Source organism: Pyrus communis, chromosome 5 (assembly GCF_041283825.1).
Source record: "Pyrus communis isolate YQ-2024b chromosome 5, ASM4128382v1, whole genome shotgun sequence".
Lineage (NCBI taxonomy): Eukaryota > Viridiplantae > Streptophyta > Magnoliopsida > Rosales > Rosaceae > Pyrus > Pyrus communis.
The window spans coordinates 8,623,157-8,644,214 of NC_142569.1; the positions used below are offsets into that span (position 1 = coordinate 8,623,157).

Sequence of the window (21,058 nt, forward strand, 5' to 3'; positions counted from 1 at the left end):
TATATATATATATATATTAGGTGTAATAATATGTGCAATTTGTTCATTGTAATTAAGTTGAGTAATGACATTTATTGATATATTTTGTGTATTGTGGTACAAATTGTAAATATTTTGTAATAATAGGTCAATTACTATTCTATTTGGGAGTTTTTTTTTTTTTTTTTTTTTAATTTGGGTTTTATTTGAATGTTTATAACTATGTGGGTTTTTGTTTAAAAAATAAGAATTGCAAAGTACTATATCTAAATAATTCATCGCAAAGCAAAAGCATATATTAAGTACATTGAAGCAGCAGTAGAAGCAGCTAGTAACCTTAACTTTTCGATCCTTTATGCTTTATCATTCAACATTTTTTGTTACTTAATTAAGTAAAGCATATAGTAGCAGCAGTAGCAGCTAGCATATAAATCAAAGCAACAACGACCACATTACAAGCCCCAACCTATCTTGTACACTACAAATGGAGTACTGGAAAACGCTAATGGTTCAGCCGGATCAAAACGTGGTCCAGCCGGATCAGAAAGAGAGAGACAATAGGTTAAGGCAAATGAAAGACTTGAAAAGTCCCTACGAAAGTGCCATGGAGGAGAAATGGGAAGACGTGACGAAATACTTCGAGGGGAATGCGGAAAAACTGGTCTATAATATGACAGCGGAGGGGGACACTGCATTTCACCTGGCGGCTTCTCGCAGCAGCAAATCACAAGGCACAGAAGTCCTCCAAATGTTTATCAACATACTCAGGAATTCAACCAACCATGATGTGAAATCCGCTCTGAGGCTTCCGAATAGCTACGGAAACAATACTCTCCATGAGGTGAGTGTGTCCGGCAATGAGAAAGCGGCAAAGTACTTGTTGAGCAACTTCAACGATCCTATTCCGGGAGAAGGAGTCACCATCAGTACTAGTAGTACAGATAAAGACTGCGATATGAAGCTGCGTGACGTTCGGGATTTAGAGAATTCTAAGGTGCAGCTGCTGGAGACTCGGAACTATTTAGGAGAAACTCCTCTCTTCAGGGCGGCTGCTCTCGGTCACACTGACTTGGTCAAGTTTTATGCCAGCAAACTGCCGGGGGACAATCCTTGGAAGCACTTCCACAGAGATGACAAAAAGTCCATTCTTCATATGGCAATCATTGCACAACATTTCGGTCACTCTCTCTCTCTCCCTGAGAAAATGCACACAATTATTTGTAGTGAAGATTAATAGCTTTTGCTCTTTTGTCTTCCACAATGCAGAAATTGCTCTTTGGTTACTGGACAAGTACCGATATCTAGCGTCCCTAAGGGAAGATAGAAATTTGACAAGCCTTCAGTTGCTAGCCCAAATGCCAACTGCCTTTGTGCCACATTTTGAAAAAATCAAATGGAAGATGCTAATTTATAATTGTACGTGCCATTACTCTACAAACTGCTATATGTGTGCGCTCGTACGCATGCTATATATACACAGGAGCAAGCATTTTTTTAAGGGAGTTTTAACGAAACACTCTTGGTACTGTTTACTTTTAATGAAAAATCACATTTTTACCTTTCCTGGTACTATTGACTTACATCTTTATTTGTCATTTTGTCATTAAAACTAAGTTTTTAAGGATTTTTGGTTAGTTTTCCATTTTTTGAAGGAGCAGTAATCTCATACTTAATGTCGTTATATATGCAGGCCTTCCTGATGGAGGATATGTGGTCACACCAAATCAGAAGGATGATGTGGAGAGCAGCATGGATAGCAACCATCCCCGTCAATCCATCTTTCGGAACAAGCTTGCAGGTAATCAAATTTGTAATCTAATTAATTGATCGAACAATTAAACGGCTACCAAGAGCATAAAGCGTTTCTTCAATTGGATTTTTTCAATGTTCCTAACCAAGTTGCATGCATAAAAATGTTTTGCAGTTGTCATGAAGGCTTACTATTCATTATTGGACTCCTTTGCTAAAGGTCTGTTGCTTTCTGCCTTTACCTCAGGGCATTTTCATCAAGGCGAACTCGTGTTACTGAAATCTACAAAACACATTAATTACTCATTCCTTATGATTACATGAGAAGATGAAGAGTGCATGATAACTTCTTTAGAGTGCCGATAACATCTCCCGGTGACCCGTTAGTTAATGTATACATATGCTTGATTATTTGATGGACAGGAACTGGAGGCCCGCTTGTTGAGATAATCTACATGATATGGAAGGAGAAGAAAAACAAAAAATCACTGAAGAAACTCATCGGATTGCTCGTCGAATTGGACGACCCTTATTGGTTGATTACTAACAAGAACACAAAAATCAGGACCATTTCTCTAGGGACCAGATCGGATACGACAAATAGTGATGACGGAGGTGACAAAACCGAATCGGATAGATGCGAAAAAGATAAGGAAGTAACCAAATTGAAAAAGGAGGCGAGGAATGAAGTTTACAACACTACCCCATTGCTTATAGCAACTATCACAGGATTTTTACCCATTGTGCAGGAGATACTTGAACAGCGTCCTCAGGCAGTCGAGCAAGTTAACGAAAACGAACGCAACATTTTGCATCTGGCCATTAAGCACCGTCAGAAAGAGATCCTTGATCTTATCCAAAGCAAACCAACACTGATGTCGAAGCTGAAAAAGAGGATAGACCACAAGGGAAACACCATATTGCACCAGGCTGCAGATAGGACTTACTATTCTATAGCATTGTCTCAGAAATTAATAGGCCCTGCAATGCAATTGCAAGAAGAGCTGCGCTGGATGCTGGTAATGTTCTTTTGCTAGACTTATGTTGTTACACAAATATTTGTATTACTGATTAGGTCTACGGGCCTTATAAAATACTTATGTTGTTAGACAAATACTTTTATTACAAAAATCCATACGTTGACATGATGAATGTGTACGTGTGTTTGTATCAGCATATAAAAGAGATGCTACCCCCTCATTACATCATGCACCACAACGACAACGATCAGACCGCGGAGGAGTTGTTCAACGCTGGGCATGACGAGCTTCTGAAGTCCGCACAAGAATGGGTAAAAGAAACGGCTCAATCATGCTCAACCGTGGCGGTGCTAGTGGCTACTGTGGTCTTTGCAGCCGCCTACGCCATTCCTGGGGGTTTTAACGACAAAAGTGGCCGTCCTGTTTTCCAAGACAATCCTCTTTTTTTGCTCTTCACCTGCATGGACGTTGTGGCAATCGCCAGCTCATTATCTTCTGTGGCATTCTTTCTCTCGGTCCTCTCCTCCCCTCTCGAGTACCCATATTTCGTTAAAAGCATTCCTCACAAGGTCATGCTGGGATTCATCTTGCTCTTCTTCTCCATGGCAACCACCATGCTCGCCTTTGCTGCCACTATTTTGCTCTTGATTCGCGTGAAGAAGAAATGGACCATGTCTCTACTTTACCCTATTGCCTTTTTCCCGGTCCCTCTGTTCGGCCTGCTTCAGTTTCCTATGTATCAATGTTTCAAAGTCATGTTTCGGAAAATTGATGCCTGCTTTTTCAAACCCTTAGGCCGCACTCTTGGCTTTCACAAGAAGAGATCAATTTGGGGCTAGAATAAGGCGTATTGAATCATATAACTTTTCGTCACAGCACAATATGCGTTGTAGATTTACCATCTTGCAACACCAGTATTTATATATTGTTCTCATTTGTATATTTTGGATTTTTCTTATTTCCTCCCTTATTTTAACAATGTTATTGTCACGCCCCATTCTAGAGATATGTCTAGGATCGACACGTGATGTCTCTACATACCTTTTCTCCTTTCATGCCCCGCCTCTGAGATATGATCAAAACACAAATCATTGTGTCAAAGGTATAGTAATTTAGTTTTATCATATGGCTGCATTTAACCTACGTACCCTAAGACAGATCAAGCCATTCATAGCTCACCATTTCAATAAACTTCTATCACCATTGCAAGTCATTACTACATACATGTAATCAGAATAACTAATATAAACGGTATACTTTCTTTGTACAGCTTGTCCAGGCATATGAGACATATATACATATAGTTTCAAATCGTGAATCATCAACTTGATTTTGGTTTCAGTGTATGCAGGCATATAGACATTTACACTTAATAGGACATCCATTGTATCATTTAAGCAAACAACGTGATACATATAAACGTGAAGTACTTAATCGAATAGTAATCACACCAAATTGGATCTGTCAACTATTGATATCTATACCAGCCACAACCTTACTAACCAATAACGTTAGATATAATTATAGTCAACTACAATAAACATACCCCTTTCAACTTGTATGCTAAAATATAAAGCCAATAGTACATATAAAAGCAACAATATAACTATAAGCTGATAATAACTAGCTAGACTAGTTGTAGCAAATAGAACGGTTCGTTATAACTAATCCAATTGGAGTACATAACGAAAATGAGTGAGGAAGATATGTATATAATTTGATACATAGGCAGATAAAACTAGCTGCCTATATTTTCTCTTTGTAAGTAATAGTTTGAAAACAACCACCTCACATTGAATCCAGTATATTTATAACTTCACTAAATTTTATAACATTTATTTGCACTAGTTAATCAAATAAGCATGCCAAACAAACAACAAAGAACCCGACCCGCCATATTAAATTGGTCTTGAACTCAGAAACATAGCAATGTATTCAATTAGAGAATAGGTATAATGTTTGATAATCCATTAATCTTAATCAAGGAACTAGTTGTTAGGCCATAGGATAACATGCAATCCCTAAACTATAACATTCGTATAATTATTCGTAACTAGTACACCAGCCCAACCATATCAATGATCCTTAATAATTATCATAGAAAAACCAAACTGTTTATCCAAGTGCCTCAAAATAAAAATGTAAATTCCTAGCAGTCTTAAGCTCTTCATCAGCTGAAAGAATGAAATAAAGAAGCACCAACAAATCCATGGCCAAAACAAGAGTCATATAATACTCTAATAATAGCATTGTCCAATCAAATATTCAGCATCTGGTAATGCCATGGGAAAAATATAGAATCACTCAGTAGTTTTAGAACTCTAATTAAGTGCACAAACCTAGGCTGCAACACATACAAATTCAGCAATGTTCTTTTCAGTGCATAAAGGGTAGGACAAATATGACACACAAAATATTCAAATGTATCTGGCCTCGATTATGGAATAACATTAACGCTTATAACACAAACCCAAACCTTAAACTTCTAAAAAGAACCGAAATGAGGTTAGGATTTCAAGGTTCTTCCCTATATGCATCATCTCAAATATGCATACAGAAAATCGAATTAAAATTCGAAATCATGAATTGATCCCAAAACTAAAGGTTAAAACCTTGGGAAAATACTTACGCTAGAGGACAGCCCACGAAGGGAGAATCATTGAGGCCAAATTCCAGCGGGATTGGCCGAAATCAGAGAAAAGTAGCCGGAAAACGTCAATATGTTTGGACCTCGTTTTCTTTATACAATGGTTTTCAAAGGGTGGGTATGGTATGAGATAGAAGACCGCTTCGCTACGAAACAATAGCTTCCGACCTCGTGTGATTTCGTTACTGTATGAGGAAATTAGGATGAAAATAGTTTGAAAGTGGTGAAGTGAGTAAAGCAGGAAGAAAGAAGAGCTTCCTTTTTTTATTATTTTATTCTATCATTAATATTTTTATCTAGTGCTAATATCTTTTCCTCTACTTTAAATAGGGGTGCGTGGATTATCCACACATTCTATTTTACTTCTCACAAATTCTTTAATAATTTATGTACATTGATCTTCTTCAATTTATATGATCTAACAACTGAAAATTAAAAAGGTGTGTGAGAAGTAAAATGAGGTGTATGAATATCACACCCCTTTAAATAAAATGATTGATACGTGTTTCATAAAATATTTTTTTAAGTTTTAATTTTCGCTACGCTTATGCTCAGTCATTCATAATATCGAGTACTATCAGAATATACTAATTAATATGTCACACAAGTCCTGACTAGCAAGCCAATGAAAGTCGACACATACCCTTGGCATTTTGAATGTTTCACATTTAAAAAAAAACAATAGTAAAATTATAAACGGGTTGTAATAGTTATTGTGTCTTCATTCACAAGTATGGACAATAAGTGAAGAATAAAGGCTTGTAAAAAATTGTGTGCTAAAGATTGTCTCTTGCGTGATTTTATTGATTTGTAATCATCATTTGTGTTTATGTTCCTTAATTAAGTGATGGATTATTTTGGTAAATAAAAGCTTTTTCTTCTATCCGGGTTCAAACTCTACCCTCTCATCTTCGTGTAAATTAAAATAATGATATCGCTTGTAATAAAATAAAAAAATAAATCATAATTAAGCATAATCCAGTTGGTTAGACTAATATGCTTCTCTTATACACCAATACTCGTATCCTCCTCAGTGATAATTAAGAGATTATACTTGGCCTTAAGGCTGCCTCATAGGCAGTAGCGGAGGTCAATGCTTTTGTGAAGTTGGTCTGACCATCCATCTAGCATGGCGACTTCACAATATTTATCTCAGCTAAAAAGGAGAAAAATATTTGTAATAATGAGTGCATTTTTGCTCACCCTATAAGATAGGGGTGATGCTTCATTGATTAGTGTTAGATTAATTTGGTTTAATTGATTTAAGATACAAATTTTAAATTTAAACTAATCTAATAACAATCAATGAGAGTATAAGATTTGAATTCAGAGAAAGAGGTGAGTGAAAAGAGAAAGAAGGTGACACGCGGCCTGGGATATCTCTGTTGGGCGGCGTAGAATCCTCGGGCAACTATTACAGGAATTGTGCCGGTTGTGGAGGAGATTCTTGAGCAGAGAATCCTCAGGTAGTCAAGCATGTTAGCTATAACGAACGCACCATTTTTCTTTTCGAAATTAAGCACCGTCAGAACCCGACTCTCAAGCTTATCAAAAGCAAACCTACTGTAAGTCGAGAAAAATTAAAATACACAACTATAACACAAGTGTTGGAGAGATAAAACAAGTAAATAGATTACTTGTATTACACTCACAAAATATTATAACACAACTCTCATCAATGACACAAAATATTATTACACTTACAAGACGACTCCTGCTACTGCAGCTCTGCTTGCCTACTTTTTGGTTCTACTCTCTTACTTTCTTAATTTCTTCTTAGTTTCTTACTTTTTGCTTAATTACTTACATAGCACTGCACCTTATATTTATACATGGCATAACCGATCTAGCCTAATACCGTGCACTTGGCTTTGTGCATTTCCAGCCACTAACTTTTATATTACTTATTAGAATTTTCACTAACATTCCATTACAACAATCTTAAGATATTTTATTTAGATAATTCACTAGAATTAACTAGCATTTTCAATGTGCGTGCACTACCATTTTCATTGTTGCTTGCTAGAATCTTCTAGACAGATCTTATGCAATTCATCTCTTCATTATCAGTGAAAGGGGGCAAAGAGTAGGAACTAGAACAATGTAGTTCTTTTGTACCTACTGAGTTTAATAGGTTGGTGTTAATCTTTAACACTGTATTTGTCAAGGCTGAATGAGAGGATCGACTGCGATGGAAACATCATATTGCACCAGGCTGCAGATAGGAGTTTCTACTCTATAGCATTGTCTTAGAATTTCATTGGTCGTATCGTGCAGTTGCAAGCAAGGCTACGCTGGTTTTGGTATTGTTCTATTGCTAGATTTATGTTGTTAGACAAATACTTATGCTACTATTAAGTTTTTTGACTTGATAAAAGTGAAGAAAATTAAGGTTCTACCAGAAAACTAATTGGCAATATAGGGAATAGCCCAACTTATTTATAAGCCCATGCAATGTCCCTCTTCACATCAATGTGGAATCTCTTCTCAACACGCCTTTCACGTGTGGCGAATTTTGGACACGGGTTGACGCGGAGCACATGTGGCTATTTGGCTTCACATATGGGACAACCTATGCTCTGATACCATGAAGAAAGTTGAGGTTCTACCATAAAACCAATTGGCAATATGAGGAGTAGTCTAACTTACTTATAAGCCCATGCAAAGTCCATCCTATTATCAATGTGAGATTCATTCTCAACAAAATGACCTATGTGGTCAACGAATGCTTATGTTACTAATTAAGTCTAAAGACTTGATCAATGACTTATGTTGTCAGACGAATACTTATGTTACCAAGTATATGTTGGTCAACTTGATAAATGTGTACCGTGTTGTGTCATCCTGTGGCAGAGATATTACCACCACATTACAACATGCACCACAACAAGAAGGATCAGGCAGCGGAGGAGCTGTTCTACTATAAGCATAACAGAAAGGCACTTGATAAGCTTAAGTTCCTTCTAGGTCAAACTGAGAGGTGAAGTAGTTTTCATGGTTAATTGATATGGTCTTAGTTGTTGTTTTCTGTGTGCTATAATTGTTTTCTTGCTGTTGTCCTGGTGAACTGGTGAACTGAATGACACTTCTGCATGAAATTTCCAGGTACTCAACAATGTTGGCAGAAAATCTTGGGGACAGCTACAAGCCTGTTCAGCAATATCCTACACAAGATCAGCCAAGTATCCAATGCAAAGAAATGGACAAAAATGATACTAACAAATCAACTGAATTGAATGCCAGTAAGTTGAAGGTGGTTATTTCATTGACATTCTTACGTAGAAACTTATTTTACTTTTAACTTGACTAAAATACTCAATACATTTTAAACAGAATCTTAAGGAGAAAGAGCAGACATTGATGCTGCTGCTGATGATGATTATGATGTACAGTCTGATGATATAACTGTGAGTCTTTCCCTTCTATTCTGTAAATATATGATATTTCTTTTTAACTCAAGTTGATGGTATACATGATAGTAATGCCAATTATGCAAGGAATTATGTGCATATGTTGTGGGTTACAATAATTCTTTCCATGATACTAGAATATGTTAAGGAAAAGTACGTCAGCCAACACTTTAGTACTTTAGTATTTTGGCCTAAGTCTATGCCGCCATAGGATCAGGGATGTCAGGCAAAGGTGAAAGAAGCGTAGTTCGTAATGTAGTTGACCAAGAGTGTAAGATAGAGTCCTATAGTTGAGCTGACCAATTTATCTGAAAACAGTGCAACTGTTTGCTGGCCGGGAAAGTTCTGTAATATCAAGTAAATCCTGATTAATCACATGGAACAAAGTCATGAAATTTTGGAATAGAGAACTGGCTCCAATACTTAGTTTTCTGTATTTGCAACTTATATAAGCAGCCTCATGTTCTGTTATTGTGAATTTTATACTCTAAATATGCTATATAGAGTTTTTTCTTTTTTCTTTTTAAAAGTGTTAAGTGCAGCACTTTAATGTATTTTATTAATTACGGAGTGAAACCTATGATTGCGTCTGAAGAGGTGGGGGGTTAATTATATTGCAGCTGCAAAAAGCAATCTCGTTGAACCCTATAAGACTGAGAAAGCATCTCAAACGTTGTCAGTGGTCGTCGTTGTGTAAGTTGTATGTGTTTGTATTTGCCAATGCTGAATTGTGCAGTTTATGAATGGTTGGCATGACATATCTCTATTTACAGGTGGGAAGTAATGGCCATTTGTCCATTTCAGAAAGCCATTTATCAGAGATTGAGATAAATGAAGACAAAAATCATTTAGAAGCGCCTGTACAGCTTGCCAAAGGGCAGATGCAATATGATTTTAATGATGAACATGTGAGCAGGACTCGTCCTATAGGCATCAACAAAATTCAGTCTACTTGAATTGAAACAAGTATCTGAGTTCGTAAAATTGCATCTTTTGTGAACTACAAGACACCACGGACCTCTGGACATATGCAGCTGCCACTACAAGAAAAATGGGCTATGGATACAAAATTGAGGACACGGATGAGGAGTTTGTGTCCCTTTGAACACAAAAAGGGTGGAACAGTGCACATTTTATAAAGGGCACCAAGTATTGTGCCCAAATGTAAAAAAAGTTGACACAAACACATTATTGGGCACCAAAATCGAGGCTTTTGTGCCCAAATGTCCATCCAATTTTCATGTGTCCTTTTAATATCAGAAATGAAAATTTAATATTAATTTACAAAGACACGATAGCAGTTTTCGTGCCCTCTAATTTAATATATTTAAATAAAAAGTATGGTTTTTGTGCCCTCTTACATATTTACTTTTTCCTATTCCACAATAATAAGATTGTTTATTAATTTCAAATTGACACAATAATATTTTCGTGCCCTTTGTTTTAAATAAAATAAGAATACCACCCTCAAATGTACATTTCGAATTATTTGCCCTATATACTTTTTAGATTTCAAACGGCACGTATAAAAATAATTGTGCAAAATAACAATGAAAAAAATATGAAAAACTTGAAGATGAAAAAAGGTTATTAGTCTTCTCTCTCATCCCTTCATCCTGTCTCTTCCTTCCCCTTCACTCTCCTTCCCGTATCCTTCCTGTCCATATATTTCAGGCAACAGCGCCGCCTTCCACTTGTCACCACAGACCGTCAAATTATACCTTCATAATCCTCTTCCCGTCATCTTTCCGATCCTCAAGTTAGTTTCTACAAATTCATAGCCAAGTTTCTTCAATTTCAGATCTAAGAAACATATGATTTTGTTCGGGTTTTTTGTGTTTTGCAGGTATGAGAGCGGCGTGCGGAACGGCGAAGAGAGAAGTAGCAGTGGCGTCGATGGGTGATGAGGCCCGAGCTGGTGATGAAGCCGATCGTTTCTCTCGGTGACACACGACACAAACGGTCTCGCCTCCGTCCTATCCTCATCTCGCTGCCGACTCCCTTCTCTCGCCTCCGTCGCCATTCTTATCCTTTTTCCACCTACCTTAACTTGCTGTACTAAACGAGACACGAGAGTCTTAGAGCAGTTGAACCCGTCCAGCTCCACCTCGAACTGCGGCGGCGTCCTCCAGCTCTGTTTCTTCACACGAGCCTGAGGTGAGGACTCCATATTTCCCTCTTGCTTTGCTGTACTGGTTGTGTTACTTGATGGAACTGCGGCAGTGCTCTTCAGCTGCTGTGTTCTTCAATCATGATATGTTGCTTTTAATTTTTGGTGCAAAGCTTAAAGGAGATTGTGAAAAACTGCGCTCAAGTCCTCCCCAACGAAGCCGTCAATGGACTCCTCGCCCAAGGTCCTCCGCCTATTTCTCTCTCCTCACTTTGTCTCTCTAAAATTTCAGATTTATTTCTCTAATTTTTTAACTTGAAGTTTTTGGTTCTTTCTATTTTAGGCCAAATGAAAAAAAATAGAATTGGGCTGAGGCATAGTTGTACTAATGAATCCCTAATTCTAATAAATTCCAATTTCTCAACCTTAATATGATTTTGGTTCTGGGTACTTCTCTCACTCAACAAATTTGAGCAGCAAAGCACAAATCTTTGTGTTCTTCACTTCAGCCAGTTTCGTATTACAGGTACATCCACTTTCTATCCATCTTTTTTTTCGTTTTTCTTTTTTTTTTGGTAAAGTGACTAGAGTTGTTTCGGTTAAAGTTTTAGTTAGGATTGAAATTATTGATTGCCCAGCTTTTGCTATGTGGAATTGGAGGTGGGCTTTGTGTTAAATGTCAAGAATTTATGTGCAATAATAGGGATTGAGTTACAAAGTTGTGTGCTGTGTGCATCAATTGGTGAATGAATTTGATTGGTTCTGTTTTTTGGGATTGAAGTTTGAAACAAAATTTTCATGCTTTTGTGGCTTACGTAGGTGAATGAATTTGATTGGTTTTGTGTGCCTACGCTGTTAAAGAAAAGCCGAAACAAAACGAAACGAAAAAGAAAATTAACAAGAGTGATCGAGCAATGATGAATAAACTTAACAGCGTCGGTGACCCTGAGCAGCGTGAACTGGAATCATACGTACTGACCATTTCTTTTTATGTTGAATTTTATTTATTTATTTTTTTATGATTTAGGGTCAGATTTGAATGGGGGAGTTGCTGCGGTTATAGGAGAGCTTGATCATGGTGATGCAGGTACAAGAAAAATGGATGCTTGGGGTACTTGGCCGGGCCATTCAAAACAACCCAGTTGTTCAGAAGCAGGCAATCAGGCAATCATTTTTTTCCCCTCTCTATACGCGATGGCCACATCGAAACCCATCAACCACCAAAGCCACCCGACCAGGTTGCGGACTCGGAACATTAGAAAAGAACTGTGTGGGTTCACTTAAAACCTTAATATTTGATGTTCTTATTACTGAGAGAACCGATATTCACTTAAAACCTTTATAATTTTATTTTAGTTGGGGATAGAACATGTAAAATTCTAGTTGTTTTTATATATAATGGTTGTGAATATCTTTGTAAATTGTAATATTATAGATGCTTGTGGTTGTGGGATGTTTTAATTTTATGAAAAAATAATTTTTTGTTTAGCCTCAATCTCAATTTGTAGGTGATTTCGGTTTTAAATTTTCTTTTTTTTAAATAGTTGACATATTGGGCACAATAACAATAATGTGCTAACATGGGCGGCTGCAGCCATCTGACAATTTTGTCAGAACTGGGCACAAAAGGACCTTGATTGGTGCTGACACTTTTCAGCACAACATACATTATTGTGCCCTTTTAGCAATGGTGACGCCCATAGAGGGCACAGACTCTAAGATAGTAGCTGCACTGTTGCTATTGGTCTATGGGCACATATGTTGGTGCTTTTTGGCCTCAAAGGGCATAGATAATTTTTTGTGTGCAGTGGTCATTTTTTTTGTAGTGTGCGGACATTCGTTATAATTGCCGCCCATCCGTCACCGCAGTTTGATCGCATCTTTGGCATTCAAGCAGTGGCCTTGACATGAGTATCAGCATATTGGCTTGGATTGGCTTGTAACGATGTATGAGAAAAGACTGAATGGGATTCTAGCCGACTAGATGGGGCTTGGGAAAACAATCATGACATTGCTTTGGTTGCACCTAGCATGTCAAAAGGGGAGACTCGGTTTCTTAAAAGATGTCCAGCTTTCGAAATCCTGACTTATTTTGGAAGTGCTACAGAGCACAAATTGAAAAGGCAAGGCTGGTTGAAACCAAACTGGATAAACACGTGCCTTAAAATACTGTATTTTATCCTTGAGAAATGCTCTTGGTTGGATGTCTTGAGTATTTGTAGACTTTTGAATTAAATTCTAATTTCTCATATTTTCTTATTTTATTAAATTAGTTTTCATAGGGGTGTGTAATAGCAGAATCAAATTCGGAGTTGTGGAGATTGAGTTATGATTTTTGTTATGTGGAGGGAAATTACAAATTTCCTTTATGGAAATTTTAAGTGGGTTTTAATTCCGAACTAGGATTCTCTTCCCTCATCTTTCTATCTATTTTCATCCCCTCCTTTCACATTCTCTATTTTGTCTTTATCTTTCTATAAAACAATAATATAAGATGTTGACGTGACTTAACTGTAAGTCTATGACCGTTCAAATAGGAGAAAAGGAAAGGAAAAGGGAAAAAATAGGGGAGAGAATCCTACTCCTTTAATCCCAACTCTCGGTCACTCCCATCTCCTTCCCTCATTATACACCGAGACACTTTCTTTCGAGTTCTTAACACTCGAGCTCTCTCTCTCTCTCTGCCTTCTCTCTAAACCACCAAGAACAGTCACCACCATTTTTACTTTCGACCAAATCATAGCCACAAACCACTAGATTCGTCATCTAGGTGGGCTGTGGAGTCAAACGGTGGCTCTGCATGTTCAATCCAATGACGGGAAGGAACTGAACTGAGAACTTCGTACTTCCCGGTGGACTCGGGGTAGAGCTTCGTAATATTTCTTCTGACAAAATGCCTACACTTGTATTAGACAGAATTCAATGTAAAATTTTGATTCAAAGTCGCGCGACAAGCCACATGAAGGCGGCGGACCAGAATGTAAGTGACAGTGAAGCGAAAGCATAAGTCCACAGCATGATAACTGAACATTCATTCTCTCCTGCTCCAAATACTTGCGTCATTATTCCTGCCATATTTTAAAGGATCAATAAACAATACTTGCGAATAAACTTACATTTGTTATGAAAAAGAGCGAGCGAGCAACCGCTGATTGCACTTTTTGTTGCTAAACAATCAAAGAGCAAGCGTACCTATGTTCATCGCAGGTGGGAGTGAAAACTGAAGCAGAAGAACAAACAGATATAATGGATCAGAGTGCACCAACCCAAATTTCAGTGCCCCTTTAACAACCAAGATGCCTATAAGAGGCAGGGCAACATAACGAACAACTATGATGCCAACGACAAGAGATTTCTGAATCCCTGACCCTCGCAAACCTGAAACAACAATGTGAAGTAAGTTCTAAACTAAACCAACAATTAAGTACGACACTAATAGAATTTGTATGAGTTATTACCTTTAAGTAGGTTTCCTCCTATTATCAAAATGAGAGATGGGATGGCTCCGTCTCTGCAATCATAAAGAACAAGTCTCTTTAACTGATACCAAGTGAAGAACAAAAATAATACAAACACTTCGTATAAAAAACACGCTCGTCTTTTGAGCCGAAATTCAAAAACCATCTGGTCTGAATATGTTTTGTAAAGTTGGGATTAACACGAGACAATTATTCTACTTTTATGCTAATTGAGAACCAAATTGTTCATTCGGATATGTACAACTATAGGACCAAGCATGGGTAGCATGTAACTGTATTAAGAACGGGAAGCTATATTAGTTGCCAATAAGTGCGTAGATCATGGATAAAACATTAAGGTTCGATAGAGTTCGGGCATAAGTTTTATACCCCAACAAATAAGCAGTATCTTGAATCACCCGTAGAGGAGCACCATCTCCTAAAAATAATTTTCGAATCTGAGGGATGACTCCGATTGGAAAACCAACAAGCTACACCAGGAAAAGATTAAGTTTGCTTAACTTTTCAATAAAATAGCACCGAATCTGGATCACAATGATATAAAAGTGCCGAAAGGACGTACCGCTCCAATAGTTGAAGGGGCAAATAATGTTTTCAGATTGATCTTTCGAAAGACCATCACTATACGTTGCTCTAGTTTACCTGAAGTAGTTGCCTGCCATGGAAAACAACAAAGATATGCAGTGTAAGAAATTGAAAAGAAACAGGGTAAATTTCTCGTTAGAGATGTCCGGCATGTTACGTGTGAGCTTGTGAATCTGGACCATATATTCAAATGACATTCATTTGATTAGTAGTTTGGATTGAGAGTCTGACAATAAAACATTTCTAAGTCTTTCTGAGAAAACGACATTTCTCTATAAACAAATCTTAATATAGTTGGAAATACGTAAGCAAATCATCAAATTGGATGAACATGATTGTAGTTTAATGGAGTTAGCAGTGTATGACAGTGCATATTGATCCGGATTTTCCTCAACTATTACATTCCTTTGAAGAAAGCAGAGGCTCAGTGCAACTTACTTGGTCGGATGTAGAGGACCTCTCCGCAGACTGATTATAATCTTGGTTGCCCCTTCTTGAAGATATCCGCACAATATTATACACATAGGACCACACATAAAAGTCTCCTACCTGAAGCATGGACACAATTACATTACAAAAGGCAAAGATAGGAATCCCTGACAGCTGAACAAGGTAGCTACATAGTACTGAGGAGAAACAGTCACCAGAATTCAAGAGGAAAAGAAGGACAAAAGAAAATATGTTCAGAAAAACGTATTCTACACAGCAAGCAGGCGCACACAAACACCGTTTAAGAACTGGCCCTGGCCGTTTGGGGGTAGTACAATCTGTATGTCTAATTGTAGATGTTCTAGACATGAGATGAAACTTATGATGATATTAATAAAAATTAAAATCGTGATTTCAAATTGCAGTAACTGCGCATTTTCAACTTGAATGAGAGAATTGGATTGTAACTTATTTGAAGCAACTTCCCAATCCTTTCTTAATTCGAGTGATAGAAAGCTAGATAAAGGAATTTCAAGAAAACCCAAAACATTGGAACAGGATGAAGGAAATGTACCGCCATTGAGAGTGAAGCATAACCCATAGCATATATGTGACAGACATCAGGAGCTCCAAATGGGCTCCCTTTTTCCTTACAGACTTCTGGGACTATAATGAGGAGCATCATACCCAAATTACCTGTTAAGTGTTAACATCAGCATATCTAGAGGTTGATAAAACGAAAAACCGAATATTTATCAGCTGTGTTTTAGGATTACCTGCAGCACAGCAACCCAAGACAAGGCCTCGCAGATGGGCAGGAGGCCTTATTAATTGGATAAGAAGACATCCAAGTATGGAACCAATTATAAATGTGATGAGGATGTTCACTGGAATGAACCACCTATACACGTAATAATAATTACAACGTTAATATGATTATATACATATACATATACATACATGTGTATATATATATATATATATATATATATATTTAGATTAAAGAAAGTAAGTAGAACTCACATTTTAACCATGTTTTGATATGTACTTGTCTGCGCAACATTGGAACTCACCAGAGCAGGACCGAATACATAAAATACAACCTATGCGTTTGTTGGTCCACAAAACACAAATATTAGTAAGAAAACTGTCCAACACGAGAAAATAAATTAAATGAAGAGGGTTTAGAGCACAAGAGACTGAATGAAGAAGCAGTGTATCGTTTTTACAGTGTTTAAGTTCTTTCTAGTAACTTCCCCCAAAATATTGACACGATCAAGAGCAAGATATGAGCCAAGTGCTGTTATCGAAAGCACTTTCAACACTGGAATTAAGGCCGTCACGAGTAGCTGCTTAAGCTCCATCCTTTTCTTTTATCAATTATTCCAAATTATTATTAGCTCGTATTCACCTCCTCCTCTGCCAGTTCTGCCTGTCTGCCTCTGCAAATGTAATACCAAACAGAGAACAAAAATACAAAAATGCAATCAAAATGTCAGTTTTGGATACGAATTCAGCAATACATACATACATATATATATATATATGAGGCTAACAAGAGAGAATTAGAGAAAAATGGGGAGGTCTTTATCAAACCTTTAGATTCGAATTAAATAGTACAATTACGCATGCAAAAAGAGGCCTAAGCTGCTATCACAATGAATTGCTTCTGTTTTGCTTTCATGAAAACAAAGGAAAAACAATAGAAAACAATCAAGAAAGCACACAGATATGGTAGATTTAAAGAATGTATTATATGCATTTATGCATTTATTAAACGTGTCGCTTATGCAGCTATTAAACGTGTCGCTTGTCTGAGCTGGGTCGACCAGTTGTTGATGGGATCATGGGATGGTGCTCAAATAAAAAGGTTTAATCAACACAGGTCTCGTCTGGCGTCTACGTTTCTGTCTTCTTCTGCTTCCCATTTCCTTTGCCATTGGTGACTTGGTTACTACAATAGTCTCATCGCAAGCACTGCTCTTGTTTTATGCCATGTCCCTCCCAAAGTGACCATATAATTTATGAATAGCCAAGATAATGGTCTGTTTGATCCTCATGAAAACAGATGATTAGGTGGTACTTAATCCACTATTGTGATCATTGTGTCACTTTTTTTTTCTACCAACTTAAAGCCCCAATTAGTATTCTTTGTTTGTATATTATGTAAAAATGTCCTTTTCGAGAATTTACATAATCTCCATTGCTAATCCTTTACATATGTTTAGACAAGATTATTCTTAGTCCTTACAAGAGGGATATTGGTCCCTTTGTATCTCCTATTTGAAAATCTTGCAATCTAGTAAGACTTATGAAATGGGCATTTGTTAGAATACCTTCCCATGAATTATCAAAAATATCGAAGGAAACTAGCTGAGAGAGTTGCCCAATACTTTGTGGAATGGAGCCCTTCATATTATTAGAAGAGAGGTCTAGTGTTCTGAAGGATGACAAATTTTCGATGGAATCTGGAATTGAGCCCCACAAATTATTGTACATAAGGTTGAGATTATGCAAAACATTCCTAATCCTAAGGAGGCTAGAAGTTGGCTTTGCATACCACAATCAAATAAATCTAGCGACTCTAATGAATTATTTGGATATTTTGAGAAACTCCTTCAAAACTCGTCAAATGTAAAATCAATATTGAAATTATTAGCCGCCAGATTTCTGCTTGCAATTTCACTGAATTTGACTACATTAGCAAATAGGCACGAAAGGGTGAGTTGGTGGGTTTCTGAAAGAGAAAGGACTTAATATGGCTTACAAACCATGTTTCATTAGCACTAATCAGGACTTATTGACTTTAAATCTTGGTGAATGGCATACACTAATAGTTAAGCACAACATAAACTTTTTTACAAACGATATTATCTACACTAATGAGCTAGCAATAATGCGATTCAAATTTACATTTGGCGAGAATCAAACCTAAGACCTCTCACTTACAAGTGAATAAGAATACAACTAGACTATAATACTATTGGCAGCATAACAGAAGCTTAGTAATAGAGAAATAATTGTTATGTTTGGAAATTAAAGAATAAAGTCTAAGGAGGTATATTCAAGTTAAGGGGGTTATAGTCAACCTATGGATTTAGGAGGAATATAAAAAACTTTAAAAGTAATAGGTTTGATACGATTTGAAAACTCCTACAAATTTCATATAGATTTTTAAGGATTTATGTTGATATGTTTATGATTTTGGTGGATTTTTAAGGCAATGGAGAGATGGTGACCCAAACAGACAGCCGAGAACAACCCCCACCTCCACCCATGGGAAACTCATCATTACCCACCAAGTCTCTGTTTGACTTTTCGATAAAAAAAATAAAAAATAAATATTACAAACAGTGAAATCAACACCATCATTCCATGAAATTAGAAAAGAAAAAAAACTTAGAAAAATCCCCAAAGATCAGTACATGGAAAAAGGATAGGAACAAGAATTGATTGTTGTGCAGGAAAAAAATTGAAGATGTGAAAATTGGGACCCAGTAACACTACATATGAGAAATGATGTGACCCAGCATCATCTTTATTCAGAAATAATGCAAGCCATCAATGAAAATTGAAGAAAAATGCAGAGATGAAAGAAGATAAAGAAAACAAAGTGGCTGGCAGACAGTGTGAGGAAGAGAGAGTCATAATCATATATACTTTTTACTTTCAAATCTCTCAAACTCCACATGTTAATAAAATTCTATAAATTTATAATTTTTTAATACATCTAAATTTGGATGGAATCTAAAAATATCTATTAAAATCTCAATTGACTATACTAGAATTTTAAAGTATTTTAAAATCTTTTAGTTGTCTACACTAGAATTTGCATGGATTCTAAAAATCATTTTGTTGATTACTACTAGGATTTAAAGTATTTTAAAATCTTCTTAAATCCGAGTTTGACTACACACTCTTAAGATTTTAAAATCAGGATGTAGTTAATTAAAATTTTAAAAAATATATATTTTAAACACTTTGAATTTTTATTTTTTATTTTTATTTTTTATATAAATCTTACTGACGAGGAGACTGGATGGTCAGAGAAGAGGAGCTAGCTGCATGCTTAGAGGGATCAGCAGAGGAAAGCATTGAATGACTCAGAAATAGTGCAGATACAACCATATCTATTGACAAGAGCTTGAACGAGTATCGTGACAAGGTTCCAAGCGAACAAGGGTGTTTAAGTATTTTTACATCAAATTTTGGTTAGAATTATAAGAAATTATAGTGGTTGGTTAAATTCTATTCATGGTCCACCTTTTGGTTATTTTTCCAAATTTTTCAATCATGGTGTAGTCCAAGGCTTTGTTGTTGGGAAAAAGGTTTTGTTATCGTTGTATGGTGTAGTTAAAGTAGTATTTAATAGGATTCAAAGAATGCATTTAAATTTAGGTGTAGTCGCAACTTAATATTACTGTCTAATGATATTCTTCTTTACTTGTAAGTAAGAGTTTTTAGGTTCGATTCTTAGCAAAAACAAATTTGAACCACATTATTGCTAGCCTATTGTGAGGCTAAGTCTATTCATTCTCCCTTATTGTAGATAATTTCATTTGTTCAAAACGAATAAAAAAATTAAGTTGTAGTCAACTAGGATTTTAAAATACTTTTCAAGAATCCATACAAATTTGTATGTATTTAAGATGTCATAGATTTTGTAGAATTTGAAAGTGAATTTTATGATTTCTTTTCAAAGTTCACCACGCCCCACTCGGCCCTTTCCTTTCCATGACTGCTACGCAAAATGCCATTTTGGAATCGCTTCGAAAGTTCAAGATAGCTTAGTTCCAATTTCCACCAGACGGGGAGAGACTGCAGCTTCTGTTGGTCCATGGTTTGCACCAGACGATCCAGCACTTCCTCATCCATGGAAGGGTTTGATCGATAGTTCTGGATGGTTATACTACTGGAAGTCTGGAACCCAGAGACCTACGTCGTCCAGTATGAAAAACCACCTCCTCGTAAGCCTTTTCTCTCAGCCCCATTGAGTCCCACAACTTCATCATCTGCCACACCCATCACTCATTGCCATGTTAACTTACAACCCCTCCTTTCCGACCCAACGCAAAAATCTTTTGCAAAAAATCACTTAAAAGATTATGTAATAGGCCTTGCCTTTATTTGTACAAAGTCTATATCGCTATCCAATTTGTACATTGTATTTTATAAAAATCAATTAGAGATTTGCTATTGCTCATTTTCTTTGTTTCGTGTTTTTATTTTTGTGCTTGTGCCTTTTGAAGTTCGTATTTCCAGACCAAAAAAGAATAATGCTCGATATATTTTCTGCTAGCTATATAAAATAATTTATGAGCTAGGCACATTTATCATCCTTTGATTTATTTGACGATCAATATCCAACATTGTATGAGTCTATCAAAATTCATAGAAATCTACTATATAAATCTTCTCAAATCTTCCGAAATCCATATGGAAATTGTAGAAGTATAGATAATCATATGAAATTCATCACTTAAAAAATCTATTAAAATCATCTCAAATCACAATTTAATGATACTGCAATTTAGTCTTGCTAGTGGTGCATGCGTTGCCCTAGTGGATAAAGTAGTCATGTTCGACTCACTCTATCGAGGATTCAAACCTTTCCCTCACACTTTAGTGCATATTAGAGTAATAATATCGATTTATTGGTTTTTATATGTACATTTTCTTGTGTGCTTGCT

The 21,058-nt window shown here is 36.5% G+C and overlaps 3 protein-coding genes and 2 long non-coding RNA genes across 9 annotated transcripts; 3 read left to right on the top strand and 2 right to left on the bottom strand.

Moving 5' to 3' along the window:
- Positions 1 to 310: 310 nt before the first annotated feature.
- LOC137727064 (uncharacterized) lies at positions 311 to 3,650 on the top strand. 2 transcript variants are annotated; one of them, XM_088694105.1, is made up of 6 exons: positions 311 to 1,157; positions 1,246 to 1,395; positions 1,670 to 1,777; positions 1,904 to 1,948; positions 2,152 to 2,747; positions 2,903 to 3,650. In XM_088694105.1, the coding sequence occupies exons 1-6, from the start codon at positions 464 to 466 to the stop codon at positions 3,545 to 3,547; spliced, it is 2,238 nt and encodes a 745-aa protein (XP_088550231.1). In that variant the 5' UTR covers positions 311 to 463; the 3' UTR covers positions 3,548 to 3,650. The 2 variants fall into 2 exon arrangements, with proteins under 2 accessions (XP_088550231.1, XP_088550232.1); XM_088694106.1 differs by lacking the exon at positions 1,246 to 1,395 and having other exon boundaries at positions 342 to 1,157.
- LOC148696692 (uncharacterized) lies at positions 2,768 to 5,608 on the bottom strand. The gene is made up of 2 exons (XR_015962493.1): positions 5,338 to 5,608; positions 2,768 to 3,773 (listed from the first exon to the last, which is right to left on the bottom strand). It is a non-coding gene; the product is annotated as an uncharacterized LOC148696692 (long non-coding RNA).
- A 2,569-nt stretch (positions 5,609 to 8,177) lies between these two features.
- Positions 8,178 to 9,797, top strand: LOC137722250 (protein PHOTOPERIOD-INDEPENDENT EARLY FLOWERING 1-like). The gene is made up of 5 exons (XM_088693337.1): positions 8,178 to 8,335; positions 8,461 to 8,597; positions 8,698 to 8,762; positions 9,386 to 9,458; positions 9,539 to 9,797. The coding sequence occupies exons 1-5, from the start codon at positions 8,178 to 8,180 to the stop codon at positions 9,547 to 9,549; spliced, it is 444 nt and encodes a 147-aa protein (XP_088549463.1). The 3' UTR covers positions 9,550 to 9,797.
- A 526-nt stretch (positions 9,798 to 10,323) lies between these two features.
- Positions 10,324 to 12,000, top strand: LOC148696693 (uncharacterized). 3 transcript variants are annotated; one of them, XR_015962011.1, is made up of 4 exons: positions 10,324 to 10,922; positions 11,049 to 11,119; positions 11,353 to 11,401; positions 11,903 to 12,000. It is a non-coding gene; the product is annotated as an uncharacterized LOC148696693 (long non-coding RNA). The 3 variants fall into 3 exon arrangements; XR_015962009.1 differs by having other exon boundaries at positions 10,324 to 11,119; XR_015962010.1 differs by lacking the exon at positions 11,903 to 12,000 and adding an exon at positions 11,695 to 11,850 and having other exon boundaries at positions 10,324 to 11,119.
- Positions 12,001 to 13,365: 1,365 nt separating this feature from the next.
- On the bottom strand, positions 13,366 to 17,426 carry LOC137724692 (protein PIN-LIKES 1-like). Of its 2 annotated transcripts, none has more exons than XM_088694107.1 (11): positions 16,965 to 17,426; positions 16,598 to 16,810; positions 16,392 to 16,471; positions 16,145 to 16,269; positions 15,943 to 16,064; positions 15,378 to 15,488; positions 14,917 to 15,009; positions 14,724 to 14,824; positions 14,334 to 14,386; positions 14,068 to 14,253; positions 13,366 to 13,943 (listed from the first exon to the last, which is right to left on the bottom strand). In XM_088694107.1, the coding sequence occupies exons 2-11, from the start codon at positions 16,730 to 16,732 to the stop codon at positions 13,813 to 13,815; spliced, it is 1,137 nt and encodes a 378-aa protein (XP_088550233.1). In that variant the 5' UTR covers positions 16,733 to 16,810; positions 16,965 to 17,426; the 3' UTR covers positions 13,366 to 13,812. The 2 variants fall into 2 exon arrangements, with proteins under 2 accessions (XP_088550233.1, XP_088550234.1); XM_088694108.1 differs by having other exon boundaries at positions 13,715 to 13,943; positions 15,943 to 16,034; positions 16,965 to 17,106.
- Between the last annotated feature and the right edge of the window lie 3,632 nt (positions 17,427 to 21,058).

Excerpts from the sequence above, each read along its gene's own strand:
- LOC137727064 (XM_088694105.1), top strand. The coding sequence starts at position 464 with ATGGAGTACTGGAAAACGCTAATGGTTCAGCCGGATCAAAACGTGGTC. Across the intron at positions 1,158-1,245 it reads AATCATTGCACAACATTTCG|AAATTGCTCTTTGGTTACTG; the intron begins GTCACTCTCTCT and ends TCCACAATGCAG. Across the intron at positions 1,396-1,669 it reads GAAGATGCTAATTTATAATT|GCCTTCCTGATGGAGGATAT; the intron begins GTACGTGCCATT and ends TTATATATGCAG.
- LOC137724692 (XM_088694107.1), bottom strand. The coding sequence starts at position 16,732 with ATGGAGCTTAAGCAGCTACTCGTGACGGCCTTAATTCCAGTGTTGAAA. Across the intron at positions 14,387-14,723 it reads GATACTGCTTATTTGTTGGG|AGACGGAGCCATCCCATCTC; the intron begins GTATAAAACTTA and ends TTATGATTGCAG. Across the intron at positions 14,254-14,333 it reads AGGAGGAAACCTACTTAAAG|GTTTGCGAGGGTCAGGGATT; the intron begins GTAATAACTCAT and ends TTGTTGTTTCAG.
- LOC137722250 (XM_088693337.1), top strand. The coding sequence starts at position 8,178 with ATGTGTACCGTGTTGTGTCATCCTGTGGCAGAGATATTACCACCACAT. Across the intron at positions 8,336-8,460 it reads CTTCTAGGTCAAACTGAGAG|GTACTCAACAATGTTGGCAG; the intron begins GTGAAGTAGTTT and ends TGAAATTTCCAG. Across the intron at positions 8,598-8,697 it reads ATCAACTGAATTGAATGCCA|GAGAAAGAGCAGACATTGAT; the intron begins GTAAGTTGAAGG and ends CAGAATCTTAAG.